This window comes from Mauremys reevesii, linkage group 3 (assembly GCF_016161935.1).
Source record: "Mauremys reevesii isolate NIE-2019 linkage group 3, ASM1616193v1, whole genome shotgun sequence".
Lineage (NCBI taxonomy): Eukaryota > Metazoa > Chordata > Testudines > Geoemydidae > Mauremys > Mauremys reevesii.
This window is the reverse complement of record NC_052625.1, coordinates 27,455,791-27,470,191: the sequence shown is the minus strand read 5'-3', so window position 1 is coordinate 27,470,191 and position 14,401 is coordinate 27,455,791. Positions and strand designations below refer to the sequence as shown.

The window sequence follows — 14,401 nt, the reverse complement described above, 5'->3', positions numbered from 1 at the left end:
GAGCGATTCCTGTGGTGGAAGGGATGCCTGTACCATGAATGGGCTGGTTCAGTGCAAACTGAACCTTGGACGGGTGGGAGGAAGTTGGTGGTTCCCCAGAGGTACCGCCACAGACTGTTGTACTTGGCCCATGATATCCCCCTTTCGGGCATCAGGGCATCTGGCGCACCAGGCAAAGGCTGCTGCAGCACTCTTACTGGCCTTTGAGGCCGTCCGACAGTATTGCAGGTCCTGTGACCCCTGCCTGAGGGTCGGGAAGGCCCAGGACAAGGATAAAACACCGCTGAGACCTTTGCCCATCATAGAGGAGCTTTCCCAGAAGGAGGCCGTGGACATAGTGGGGCCCCTCAGCAGGGTGACCCGGGCAGGGACGAAATACATCCTGGTGGTAGTGGATTTCCTACATGCTACCCCGAGGCGGTGGCCTTACCTCTATCGAGGCAGACACAGTGGCAGATGCACTGCTGACCATCTTCAGAATGGGGTTCCCCAAGAAGGTCCTTACAGACCAGGGGTCTTTACTTCATGTCAACCCTGCTCCAGTGCTTGTGGGAGAAGTGTGGGGTCTGACACACATGTGCCTCAGCCTACCACCCTCAGTCCAACGGGCTGGTGGAGAGATTCAATGGGACCCTAAAGAGGATGCTGAAAACCTTTATGGACCAGCAGCCACAGGACTGGGACAAGTATTTACCCCACCTGCTGTTCGCATATAGGGAAGTGCCCCAGGAATCCACAGGGTTCTCCCCTTTCGAGTTGCTGTATGGGAGGAGGGTGAGGGGACCCCTGGACTTGATGAGGGCCGAGTGGGAGGGAAAGGCCTCTCTCAACGGGGAATCAGTGGTGGAGTATGTACTGGCTTTCCGGGAAAAGCTCGTGGAGCTCATGGGCTTGGCTAGGGGAATCCTAGCAAGGGCCCAGAGGAAACAGAAGGTCTGGTATGACCGCTCAGCACGGGCCCGCTCCTATGCTACCAGGGACCAGGTGATGCTCCTTATCCCCATGAGTAAGAACAAACTGCCTGGGACGGCCCCTTCAAAGTCATCAGACAGGTAAACGAGGTGAACTATGTAGTGGAACTGTCCAACCGGGCTCACAGCCATGTCAACATGATGAAACCGTACTGGGACAGGGAGAAGTTGGTGCTGGCTGTGTGTGGGCAGTGGGAGGAGAAGGGAGAGGATTCCCCTGGTAGGACTCCTCCTGAGGCTGGGGCTAACCCTCGCTGGAATCAAGTCCCCGCTCTGACCAGCTAACCCCTGCCCAGCAGGCGGAGATCAGAGAGGTGCTGCATTCACACCAGCAGCTGTTCTCCAACCGGCCTGGGCTCACTAACCTGGCTGTCCACCAGGTGGAGACGGGAACCAACCCTCCCATCAGGTGTTCCCCATTCAGGGTCACTGGGAAAACTGCCCAGGACCTGGAGAGAGAGGTCGGGGATATGCTGGCTTTAGGGGTAATCCAGCCATCTGCGAGCCCCTGGGCCTTGCCTGTGGTGCTGGTCTCCAAGAAGGACGGGTCGATTCGGTTCTGTGTGGACTATCGGAAGCTCAGTGCCATCACTGTGTCCGATGCCTACCCCATGCCTAGGACCGATGAGATCCTAGACAAGTTGAGGGGCGCCTGGTACCTCACTACCATGGATCTTACCAAAGGCTACTGGCAGGTGCCTTTGGACCCGGAGGCCAGGGCGAACTCTGCCTTCACCACCCCAGTAGGGCTCTTCGAGTTCCTGGTCCTGCCTTTCGGTCACAAGGGAGCACCTGCCACCTTCCAGCGCCTGGTGGATCAGTTGCTACGGGGGATGGAGCACTTTGCTCTGGCGTATATTGACGATATCTGTGTCTTTAGCCAGACCTGGGAGGAACATGTGTCCCAGGTGAAGAGGGTGCTGGGTTGCCTCCAGGATGTAGGACTGACCATAAAAGCTGAAAAGTGAAAGGTGGGGATGGCGGAGGTTTCATACCTGGGCCACAAGGTGGGGGGCGGCCACCTGAAGCCAGAGCAGGCCAAGGTGGAGGCAATCCAGGATTGGCCTGCTCACCTGACTAAGAAGCAGGTCCAGGCTTTCATTGGGATGGTGGGGTACTACCGGAGGTTTGGGCCCCACTTTAGCTCCCTGGCAGGTCCCCTCACGGAGCTGTGTAGGGAGGGAAAGCCGAACAATGTGGTCTGGACCGAGCAGTGCCAGAGGGCTCTCTGTGCGCTGAAGGGGGCACTTATCCAGGGCCCAGTGCTGGTAAACCCGGATTTTAACAAACCCTTCCTGGTGTCCACCGACGCCTCGGACACAGGGCTGGGGGCGGTGCTGATGCAAACTGACACTCAGGGGGGAAAGACACCTCATTGTGTACCTGAGGAAGAAGCTGCTGCCCTATGCGGCCATAGAGAAGGAATGCCTGGCCCTGGGGTGGGCCCTCAAAAAACTGCAGCCGTATCTATTTGGGCGGCACATCACCGTGTACACTGACCACTCACCCCTGATGTGGCTACATTCAATGAAAGGGGCTAATGCCAAGCTGCTGAGATGGAGCCTGCTCTTCCAGGGGTATGACATGGAGGTGGTCCATGTGCAGGGGAGGGCCCATGTTATAGCCGATGCCTTATTGCGGGGCGGGGGCCCTGAACTTCCCCAGGTCACTGGCTAAGTGACCCTGCTCAGTTCAGCCATGAAGGGGGGAGAGATCTGATGAAGTGGGGGGTTTTCTTGTTTTTTCTGTTTTTTCCAATGGGTTGCATGCAGAGGGAGTGGGACTCAGTTTCCCTGGGTGTTATGGGTTTAACGAGGTGAGGAGAAAGGGAGTTTGTTGTTCCAGAGGACCGGAGAGGGAACTTGGGACCCCGGCCGATGGCCTGGAGGATGGAGACCCCAGCGACTGGTGACCTGGTGACCCAGAGACACAGCTGAGGAGTCACAGCCGGTTCTGGCCAGTGGGAAGACAATGGGCTGTGAAGAGAGGACCCCGGTGACCTGACCAGCCAGTTCCAGCCAGAGGAGGGCTGAGAGGAGAGGAGAGGAGCCCCAGGCCTTCCTGCTTACGACCCTGTTTACTTGGAGAGAAGACAATGGACAGAGGCAGGGCTTGGGGCCGGGGATATCGGCGGCCCAACTGGGAAGCACGGGGGCTCTGGGCTGGGGGGGGGTGGGGAGCAAGCAGAGCCCACCTGGATACAGAGAGACTGGGATGTGCTGGGCTGAGGGAGGCCAGGCTTGAGGTCCCAAGGGTTTCCTGTGCTGTGTTCAACTCTCAATAAACCCTCCTGTTTTATACCGGCTGAGAGTCACTCTGGTTTAGAGAACAGGGTTGCATTAATCTCTTCAGGGGTGAGGAGGCCCACAAGGTCCAGAGAGCGTGGACTCCCTGAGGGGCCCACTGCGAGAGACAGACGTGCTAAGGCTCAGAGAGGTGCGGCTCCAGGAGATGGAGGGGCCTGACCCCAAGAGAGAGTGGACCCCCGAGAAGGGCTGTCTCACTGAAAGAGGCACCCCCCGCCCACGGACCACACGGGGACAGGAGTGGGCACGATCTGTGAATCCATGACACCTTCCAGGAGGACTTGCTTCCCCAGGAAAGCATGAACCTGGAGCATGGTCCCCTTAAAAGCCCAGTCACCACTTAACCAGGACAAGAAGAACTTGACTCAAGCCAAGCTCATGCTCTGCTCTGCCTCTGCCTCCCCAAGAGGAACACTCTTAACCCACAGCCCCTGCAGCAGCAGATCCTACAGCCAGTTGGAGCCAGCCCACCTACGCCTGGAGTCAGGAAGCTGGGGTCAGAGGTCACTTACGTCAAACTCAGGGAAGGTGATGGTGAATCTGAGCAGGGCCGTGCTGCTCCTAATGGCCCTGGCTCTCTCCTGCGACAGCCTGTACACGATCCAGTAGTTAATGTGCTGTGGAGAAAGGAGGCAGCTCAGGATGAATGGGCAGGTGCACGTGTTGTGCTAATGACATCCCCCCCTTCTCCCCAATCTCCAGGGGGATGAGACATTCTGCAGGGTGGAATTCATTGATTGCAGAGCTTTTTTGTTGTCCCCAGGATGATGCTTGTATTCTGCAGGTCACAACTTGTCATTGTCTCTCTAATCTGGAACAGTGTTTGGTGTCGGGGCTGGTCCCATCCTCCCTGAACTTCTGATTCCCGAACAGCTCACCAGGGAGGAGACAGACCCCTCACCCCTCCCTGCCTCTCAAGTCCTTGGTTGGGTATATGGAATGAGTGTGAGCACAATTCCCCCAGGAATCTCAGGGCCCGTCGGAGAGGAGGGCTGATTCTCTGGGGTCCTTCTGTTTCTTTAGAAAGGAGTCTGGGACTCTTCTCTGAGGACCAGACAACCCTTCTGTATCTCACAGGAGGAGTTCAGACTCACTCCCCAAGCCAGCCAAGGGCCCTGTGGTTATTGCGCAACAAAACCAGGCAGAGCTCTGGCTTTAAGTCCCAGCTCCTTCCTCTCTCCTTCAAGGAGGAAGGGCCTGATACTGCATTGCACTGACTGCCCTGACCGAGGACAGGCCACTGGGGACCCAGCTAGGAGGACAGACTGGATCTAAGAGTTAAGGTAAAATTGCCCCCACCCTCTCATCGGGCTCGCCTCCAAGATGTAGTGGAGCCTGTCGGTGTCTGTGGACTCTGCCAGCAGGTTCCCCAGCATGGCATCCAGGAGGTCTGGCAAGACCCTATGCAGATCCTGCAAAGCAAGGGAAAGCCATGGGTCAGAGTTAGGGAAAGTGGGTCTACACCTGCCACAGGATGGGAAGAGAGGACTCTGTGAAGCACTGGTGAGCCCCCCAAACACATATCCCGGCCTCTCTCATTCACATCCCACTGCAGGAAATTAGCCAGGATTCATGGCAGGATGACAGCTGGCTCTTCAATCCATGACTTTAGCATGATCTACCTGGACTTGGGTGGTGTCCTTCTGCGTGCCCAGGGTGAAGACGGTATGCAGGGCAGCTCAAAGCAGGTGGGTCTCCAGCTCTGGCTCAAGGGCAGGTATCATGGTGCTAGCAAGAGAGAGGAGCCGGTATAGGACTGTGCAGTGTGGGGGTGGAACTGGCACCAACACGGCCGCAAAACTGCAGGGAACTAGGCAGAGGCTGGCGAGAATGGAAACTGAGGCACCGAGCCAGGGAATGACAAGGCCAAGGTTTCCCAGGCAGACAGTGGCAGGGCAGGAATAGCACCTGTTCCCTGGACCCTGCTGCCCTTCCTGTATCCGATCCTGGGCGTGAGATTCTCCCCAAAGCCATTGCTATGTTACTGGAGTGAAAAGAATCGCCCAGCCAGGAGAGAGTGAACCTTCCCACCACCTCTGCCACAGGAGCCACCCTTGGGAAGTGACCTGGGAGCGGGAGGGGCAGTGACTCCCAGCCCTGGGCCTGAGCAGCACCGGGGTTAGGGGAACCGGGCGGGAGGGTCTTGGTACCTGAGGTTGCCGACAGCAATCAGGGAGTTAGCGAGACGCCGCTGGGTGGAGAGTTATCAGGCAGCTCCTCAATGAGCTCCTCTGAGACCCAAAGGAGACAAAGGAGTGTGTGAGATTCGGGCCTCACTGACACTTCCCAGTGAGGAGATTACGCAGCCAGCACCCCACACAGCCAGCAGGATCCCCCCACCTGCCTCCCGCTCCTCCGATTCCTGCCCACTAGTGACCAATCTCAGAATTTCCCCGTCTCTTCTCCCCAATCTTCAGCCCCAGCAATCCCTGCCCTCAGCTGCCCCTCCAGCACCAGCCATCCCCCATCCATTGGCACGGGGAGATCCCAGCCCCTCTCAGGTCTCTGTCCTCCCTCCAGCTGCTGGGCGCCATGTCTCGCTCACCACAGTCCTCTCCAGCACAGCTGCCTTGCAGCAGTGCGGCTCCAATGTGTCCTGCCCTCTCTGCTGTGCAGCGAAACACGCGGGGGTGGATGGCGGGCAGGAACATGAGCTGCGGGGCCTCATCCTGCACCCACAAGGACTGGGGTTAGGGGAGAGAGAGACAGTTAGCCAGGGACCTCCCTGCCCCACCTACACCAGCTGCAGGACTCAGGCCTGAATGGGGGCTAGTGGGGACCCACAACATTGTCCAAATCACCCACAACTCCTACACAAGAAGGTCAGGAACTGGGATAGTGTCTGTGGGGGGAGGAGACCCCGGCTGGCGTGTGACAAATACCCCCATTTTGGGGGTCCCAGATCAAGGTGGAGAAAGGTCCCCATTAGGGCTGGTGGATCATCAGAGACAAGACCCGCTGGGTGCTGGGAAGCGACAGGACAATCTCAGTTCCAGCACAGCTGGGCAACGTTTATAGCTATTCCGGGCCCTGGAGCTGCTGTTGGCTGTTTTTGAGAGCAGCCTCCTCTGTGGCCACGTCCACACATTCCTCCTCCTCGTCCTCTGAGTCCCTGGGGGTCCCTGCACCAGGGAAAGAAGGGGACGGGGTGACGCCTGCTGCCACTCGGGGGAAGGACAGGAGCATGGTGGGGCAATGTGCCCCCTTCCCACCCTCAGGGCGCAGGACATATTGGGCCCCCCCCCTCAGGGATGCCTTCGGCCCCCAACTTCTTCAGGAGCCCATAGCAAAGAGGCCCCCACACACTGTCCTGGACTCCCTAGGAGGTGCCTTCCCCTCCCCCCACCCAATTGGAGCATCAAGGACCAAAGTGGCAGCATCTACTGTCAGTGGGGTTCACGTGGCTCAGGCCAGACACCTGGGCTGGGGACCCACCCCCATAGCACTGGTCGAGTGCCTGGGCTCAGGGTGATCACAGCCCCCTTCTCACCCCTCCCTGAGCCCAGCCTGGCCCCTCACCTGGAACAAAGCAGCGGCGCCCATCGGCCTTGCTGCTGCCTGAGTCCCAGGCGCTGCTGCTGTCCCCTGGGGAGCGGCCCAAGCTGCTGGTGCTGGGACAGGGATCCTCCACCTCCTGCCCTGGGGAGGGCGATGCCTCCTGCTGGGAATCAGGGCTGGGCTCTTGGGGCCCCGGAGCCAGAGCCCCAGAGCCACCCTGTCCGGCTCCCCTTCTGGGCTGGGTCCTGCCTGCCCAGCCGCATCCCGGTCCAGCTCCATTTCAATCTGCCCAGTGCCTCTCTCACTGCAGCACCTGTGCCGTGAGTGGGTTTCCTCTGCCAGAAGGCTGGGCACTTCCACCTCCTGGCCCGGCCGGGAGCTCCTTCCCCACCAGCGGGGACGGAGGGGCGCTCTGCTCCTGGGGAAGACGGCAGCTGCTTCCTCAGGCTCTGGGACCACCTGCAGAGCCTTCTTCCTGAACATCCTCAGGGGTCTGGACATCCTGGAAGCGAGCGGGGAGCAGGCGTGAGTCTGGGGTCAAGGCAGCCTGATCTGAGTAAATGGGATAGGACACCTCATATTATGCACTGCTCCTAGTGACACTCTCCAATGGATTCCCCATCCTCCACCCACCATGAGGTGGGTGGGAGCGGCTTCTTATCCCTACTTGAAAGGGGGAGAAGCTAAGGCTGAGAAAGGAGAATTGACTTGTCTTAAGTCGTCACACAGCCAGTCAGTGGCAGAGTTGGGAATAAGACCCAAGAGCCCTGACTTTCAATCTACCCATCGGATCTTGAATTTCATGCACTGAATGACCTGAATAAAGTGCTCTCAAATGAGCTCCAGACCAACAACAGTTCATGAACTGCTCAGAGAGAATTAATGCAGAGAAGCAGCAAAATTCATCAACCATATGACTGGTTATGACTGATTGGTCTTAAAAGAGAACAACAAGGACCTGAGTCTCTTCCCTGTCAATAACCTCCTGTTCAGCCAATCAGGGTAAAGACTAGAGGCTGAGGGTTCTCACCAGAGAGCCCAAAGGATGGCCCAGGTCACCGTTGGGGATCACTGTCCGAGCACTATTTCAGCCCCACATTTTTGGGTGGACCTCCCACAATGCAGAGCACCCCCTGCAGCACACAGACACACACACCTCCTGGTGGTGGGAGGGGAACAGGGGAAAAGACAAAAGAAGTAAGCGATGAAGAGAAAGCTAGGAGGGATGGAGGAAAAGGTAAAACAAAAAGACGAAAAAAACCAAAAAACCCTAATGGCCCAGTCATTCTTAGGGACAAAATCCTAGGTGGGGAATAGAAATCTGCCACCTTAAACTAGTGTTTTCCATGTCTCGAATTTAGCTGGCATGAAATGGATCAGACTGAACAGGTTCCAAACCTCTCGGCGGCTCTTACCTTCTAAATAGGGATGTCTGGTTTATAGTAAAATCAGTAAAAGGAAAGGAGTAAACGTGAAAGAGGTTCCTCCTTGCACTCACGTACGTGAACCCTAACACTCTTCAAATCCTCAAAGAGAGACCTCAAGAAGGAGACTTGCTGAAGCAAAGCCACAGGGGTCACCAAGGTTTCCCTGGCCCTGCATCCCTGTCCTTCCTAGCTGCTGTCAGCATCTCTCTGTGAGGTCACCACCTCCCCACCACCTTTGACCAATAGCCTGAGGTCCTGCAAAAAGCCTTTGTGATGTCACTGCCACACCCACCCCTCCCCTGAAGTGCTAATGTCCTGACGCTGGCCAGACACTTTCAAGGTTTGAGCTACTCCCCGTGGATCACCCCACTCAATGAGTGTTCACTCTCGGAAGCAAGCCGGCTAGACGGTAAAACATCAGAGGCTGCTCCCAATGCTACACTCAGTTTTTTCAAAATTAATAGACTTTATGGCCAGAAGAGTCCTGTAGAGTATCTATTCTAACCTCCTGCATATCACAGGCCTCCTGCATACCACAATAGCTACTTTTTGGGCAAACACATTCCACAAAGGCATCTAGTTTTCATTAAATGACATTAAGAGATGGAGAATCCACCACTTTCCTGTTCCTGTGGTGAATCATCCTCGCTGTTGAATAGTTGTGCCTCATTTGTAATATGAATTTGTCTCTTTTCACCTGCCATTGGGTCTTGTTATACCTTTCTCTGCTAGATTAAAGCACCCTTTAATACTCAATATTTTCTCTCCATTAAGGCACTTCAACATTTCAATGAAGTCACCTTTCAATCTTCTTTTGATAAGCTAAACAGGTTGAGATTTTTCAATAGCTCACTAGAAGGCATTTTTCTCCAACCCTTAGAACATTTGGTGGCTCTGCTGCCCCAGCTTCCATTTCTCAACATCTTTTTCAACTGAGGACACCAAAGCTGGATGCCGTATTCCAATAGCAGTCACACTGATGCTGTGTCACCTGCCTATCCTCCTCACGGCTCTGCTCGTACACCTAATGATGGCTTTAGCCCTGTTCATGGGGGCTCATGTTGAGTGGCTTCTCCACTGTGGCCCCTAAAACCTTTTCAGAGTCACTACTTTCCGGGATACACTGCCCCATTCTGTAGGTGTGGCCAGCATGCCTTGTTGCTAGGTATAGGACCTTGCATTTGGCTCTGGTCAAACTTGTTTTCTTTGAATGGGTCCAACTTGCCGAATGAGCCAGATCGCTCTGTATCACTGCCCTCTCCTCATCAGTAATTACCACTCTGCCAGCATTTTGTCATCCACCAATCTTAGCAGCTGTGATTGTATGGTTTCTCCCAAGTCATTGATAAAAATTATTTTCAAAAATTAGTCCTTGAGAGCTTCTTCAGACCCTTAGTACCCAGGACCTGCTCCCCGCAGCACAGTGAGAAAAGGCCGCCCAGCCCTGTTGGTACATAGGGGATAAGCACAGAACAAAGACAGCTGTGATGGCCATAGGCTCTGAACAACATGTGGAGTCAGCAGCTTACAAATGCTCTAGAGACCTGTAGTGTAGACAGGTCCCAACTCTGTCTTGGTTTCCCACCCTGTAAAATGGGGAGAACAAACAACACCTTGATTAGCTCTATTTGATAGTTGTGGAAACCGAGGCACCCAGCGGTGAAGAGACTCGCTCATGGTCCCAAAGCCGGAAATGGAAAACGGCAGGTCTTCTGATAGCCAGTCCTGGGACCTAGTCACATTAACACTGGCCTCGCTGACCTAACTTTAATCACAGCCTCCATATCTATACCTCCATGTCCCTTAACCCCACGTCACTGAAGAAGAAAGATTTTCTGTTAGCCAGCTGGCTCTAATGCATGTGGATGTTGTTCTAAAAGACGTGCTCTGGCTCAGTCCCACGTTATGGTTGGCTGAAGGACCCACTTGCTGACATTCTAGGGCCTGAGTTATACAGGAGGTGCCACTAGATGCACATAATGGTCCTTACTGACCTTAACATCTATCAATCTCCACATTTTCTGCTGCTAGGAAGATAACTCTGGATCTATTTTCTCTCATTCACTTTCAGTTGGAATAAATTAAATCCAGGCCAAAGGATTTCCTCTTCCATTGTGTTTTCAGCACCTTTAAGAGCAAACAGTTACTCTTGGCTCACAGGTTTCCAGTTTCAACCTGCCCCAGGGTGAGATGGCCAGGAAAGGGGTTGGAGCTCAACTGCACCTAGCCCAGGTTATGCAGCTCCCTAGGGTGAAGGGAATAAGTGAGGGGGGTCACGTGACAAGAAGCAGCATGTGACTGGGACCCAGGTCTCCTGAGAGATATAAGGGCAGCCTGTGCTCTGCCAGGAGAGAGACCCCAAGGGGAGCAGGCATGGGAGGGGCTTTGATAGTCCTTTAAAGGTCAGAGACAAGCCGGGAAGGGGCCAGGCTGAGCACTTAGGACAAGGCCCTAGGAGGGAAAGCCAGGGCAGTTGAGGTGATGGGGCAGATAGTCCAGTTGGTTTAGGCTCCCAGGACCAGACACCCATAGGTGAAGTTGATTGTCTGGGCTTTTGTCCTTCCCAGGTTGATTTGATAGTGGAGAAGACACATGCCGTAATGGGGAAGTGAGTTAACCCCAAGGTCACCCAGGGAGTTTATTTCACGAATGCATCCTCGGAAGGATCCAAGAGAAACATAGATCTTCCAGTCTCTTCTTTCTAGGAGAGACTAGGGCTAAGGTAACACCCCCACCTGCCCCTCCCCATTCTGCTCACCACCAAGATGTGCTGGAGTTTGTCTGTGCTGGGCGGGGGGTGCTGTCAGCAGGATCTAGAGCTCGTCATCCATGTTCTCTGGGCAGGCCTTGCTCAGAGGCTGCCAGCGCAAGGAGACCATGGGTCAGGGTTATGGAATCTGGGGCTACACCTGCCAGGATGACAGCTGGCTCTGCAGTCCTTGCCCAGAGCAGCTCTCTGCAGAGGGCCTGGTGCACAGCAGGGTAGGGAACAGCCAAGCTGCTAGGGAGGGGAGCTGGGCCTCTGGGCAGAATCCAGGAACTAAAGCACAACCTGCGGAAAGAAAGGACTGCCCATGGAGGGACAACGTAATGTCCCATGGAGGGAAGAGGCTCTCCCCGCCATTTCTTAACCTCATGGGCTGTTCCATGCTCATGCTCTTACAATCTCACCTCTCCGTAGCTCCAGCTGTGCAAGGGAGCAGAGGCCATCCTGCTGCTGGGACAGAGGTGGAGGTTGATCTTCTATGTGCATATGGATATTGTCCTTTCTCATGTCCAGGAGCGGCACCAGGGTTTCTGGCACCCTAGGCAGAATTCGGGGGGCGGCATTTTGTGCGCTCCCCACGGGGCGCACGGGAGCTTCCGGTTCCACTCCCATCACGCCGCTGAAGAAGGACCCTCCATCGAATAGAAGTGCCGGCCCTGCTCATGCCCACAGTGAATACACCATGCAAGGGAAGCTCTCAGAACATGTGATTCCAGCTCCAGAGCCGGAGCAGCTTCAGCTTGCTGGAAGGAGACTGTGTATGAGTCCAGTTGCGGAATGAGACAGGCACTAACATAGGCATGAAAGTTTGGGGAAATGGGGAAGGGGCCGGTGTTGGGTAAGGAGGGCCGGGATTTGGGAAGCAAGATCTGAGGATCAAACACTGTCTAACTGTTGGTTAGGATTATCCCCACTTCAGAGAGGGGGAAAGTGAGGCACCATGTGGAAGCGGGATCTGGCCGATTGGGCTGAGGGTCTGAATAATTGCTAGAGCACAAATATAAAAGCTATTAAATGTCAGAAGAAAAGTCATCATGGAACTGGAGAGTTTAAGTCTGGCCAGAAAATGTGTAGTATAGGGCATACACCAGTACGCGCATCTGTAATTTTGCTCACTGGCTCTACCACAAACTCCACCCTCTAACCATTGTGAGCCAGGATCAGGAACACCATTCCACTGTCATAGTTACATGCACCTGTGCACCTGCAGACATAGCAGCTGGCACATGCACTGGTGCTGGCGCTGTGACATGAGCTGGATGAACCACCCTGATGGTTCCCATATCCTGCAGTCTCTCTCTGAACAATCGGTCCTGCTCCCTGCTCGTCCTCTCTTCCTCCAGGAGCAGTCTCTCTTCATGGACAGGGTCCCTTTCCTCTTTGGCATTTTTGAAAGCAACGTGATCCTTGTTCCTCCTTGCCCCTCTCTCCAAAAGCTCCTGCATGGTCCTCCTCCTTCTGGCCCACTTCTGGCCACTTGTAGCACCCGCAGTCCCAGGCAGCAGGCTTGACCCAGCAGGCGTGGAAGTGTCTTCCAGTGGAATGAAAGAGGGTATGTTCATATACCCTAGAGTAAGAGTTCCTATGGATAGGGATCCCCAGCCTAGTGTTAGGGTTCCTATGGTCAGGCTTCTCACCCTAGATTTAGGGTTCCTAAGTGAAGCCCCCCCTCCCCGCCCTATTGTTAGGGCTCCAGGCCCTAGGGAGTAAGGTTCCTATGGGTAGACTTCTTGGCGTTAGGGTTAGGATTGATGTGGGCAGGCGCTGTGAGATGGTGGCTTGCGTTAATCCCCGCATGGCTGGAAGCAGGCCTTGGAGCTCCCTGGCAAAAGGAGGGGGAGGTGAACCTTGAAGAAGGAACCTCAGCTCCCCCCTTCCCCTCCTCCCCCCCTCGCAGGGAGGGGATTTGGTATGTGAGACAACTACCCTGGTGGCCCTGGGAATTGACTCCGTGACCTCAGTGTTTTGAGTGCATGGCTTGAGCAAACTTCCGGAGGGCTGGAGGTGGACCGTTGTGCACCTAGCATAACTCTATCCTAAAACCAAGTGGCCTACGTATGGGAAGAATTACAATGGCGGGAACCCTACCCATCGGAACCCTAAACCTAGGGCCGGGAGTGAGATCCATAGAAATCCTAACCCAAGCTCCTAGTGTCCGACCCACAGAAATCTCTGCAAGTGGCCTAAATACTGGACTCCTAACCCCAGCAAGAAGTGGCTTGCCCGTAGGAAGCCTATACCCAGGGCGCGGTGCCCACTCAAGAGATGCCCTAACCATAAGAACCCTAACTCTAGGGTGGGAAGCCCTACTCATAGGAATCCTAAGCCTAAAGCGAGGAGCCATAACCACGGGAACAGTAAGCCTAGGACGCTGCTCCTACGCACATGAGCCCCACCAATTTTCCCGAACCAAGCTTTTCTGTGATCGGCACAACATCCTAATGGCAATAAGATGGAGATTCAATGAGAAATTTCTCACACGCAGTGATCAGCAATTTCTTGTCTCAAGTTCTAATGTTCACGAACTGATTTCTTCCAAATGATGAGGGCAGTATCCTAATGGCTTTAATGTGAACTTTCCACGATAAGTTTGTCGCAAGCACTGCGCAGGAAGAACATTCTCCTTGTTTGTAATTTTCAGGAATAGATTGCTTCCAAAGGATCAATAGAGACTCCCAATGGCTTTTAGCTGACGCTGACCTGGGAAATGTTTCCAAGCACCAGTTCTAAGAGTCTAACTGAATCTTCATTTTAAAACAGGTACAGTCCTATGCTGAACATTAGGGGGTAGATGGATTGGTTCGTGAAACTGGCAGTCAAAGGGAAAGCTGGTCATTGCTTGTGACAAAAATTCTCCTCCAATTTTCCTCTAAAAGCCATTTGGATTCGGTCCTGGTGTAGTGCGGCTTTGCCACGGTTCGTCCCTCAGCAGGGCTGTGGGGTATCCCACCGCCTCGCTCTAGTTCGCCGGCAGTCCGGGCTCTGCGGCAGTGTGGGATGGCAAGCACACAGTCAGGGGCTCAGACCTTTAAGCAGGGGCTGAGTCGACAGGGCAACAGCAGCCCCGGCCCTAGGTCAGGGCGGGGCAGCTACCAAACAGTCAAGGACTCAGGCCCTTAAGCAGGGGCTGAGTCAATAGGTCAATAGCCAAATTGTCCTAGCCTCTCCAGGCCAGGAAAAGGATAAGGGGGTGTCTGTCACCCAGGAGTGGGTGATGGGGGGACGGAGGCCCTCCCTCTCCACTGCGTCCCAGCCCGGGGCCCTAGCAGTGGCAAAGACGTGCTGCTCTCAGTGGGGATCCTGGCCGCAACACACTGACATAGGTTCAGGCAGTGCTGCAGCCAGACTGGGGTCGGCTGCCCCCGGGCTACTTCCACACTCCCCCTCGTAGGGTACCTGGGTTGTGCTAGTGTCCTTGGCTGTCTTGAACAC

General features: G+C 55.0%; 1 protein-coding gene across 5 annotated transcripts; it reads right to left on the bottom strand.

Moving 5' to 3' along the window:
* Positions 1-4,593: 4,593 nt before the first annotated feature.
* On the bottom strand, positions 4,594-8,397 carry LOC120401109. 5 transcript variants are annotated; one of them, XR_005596300.1, is made up of 5 exons: positions 6,797-7,204; positions 5,823-6,399; positions 5,428-5,508; positions 4,900-5,005; positions 4,594-4,689 (listed from the first exon to the last, which is right to left on the bottom strand). XR_005596300.1 is itself a non-coding variant. In XM_039530765.1 (3 exons), the coding sequence occupies exons 2-3, from the start codon at positions 7,274-7,276 to the stop codon at positions 5,713-5,715; spliced, it is 729 nt and encodes a 242-aa protein (XP_039386699.1). In that variant the 5' UTR covers positions 7,277-7,327; positions 8,191-8,397; the 3' UTR covers positions 5,583-5,712. The 5 variants fall into 5 exon arrangements, 4 of the variants coding, with proteins under 4 accessions (XP_039386699.1, XP_039386703.1, XP_039386700.1 ...); XM_039530765.1 differs by lacking the exons at positions 4,594-4,689; positions 4,900-5,005; positions 5,428-5,508 and adding an exon at positions 8,191-8,397 and having other exon boundaries at positions 5,583-5,961; positions 6,797-7,327; XM_039530769.1 differs by lacking the exons at positions 4,594-4,689; positions 4,900-5,005; positions 5,428-5,508 and adding an exon at positions 8,191-8,397 and having other exon boundaries at positions 5,583-5,946; positions 6,797-7,327.
* Positions 8,398-14,401: the final 6,004 nt, after the last annotated feature.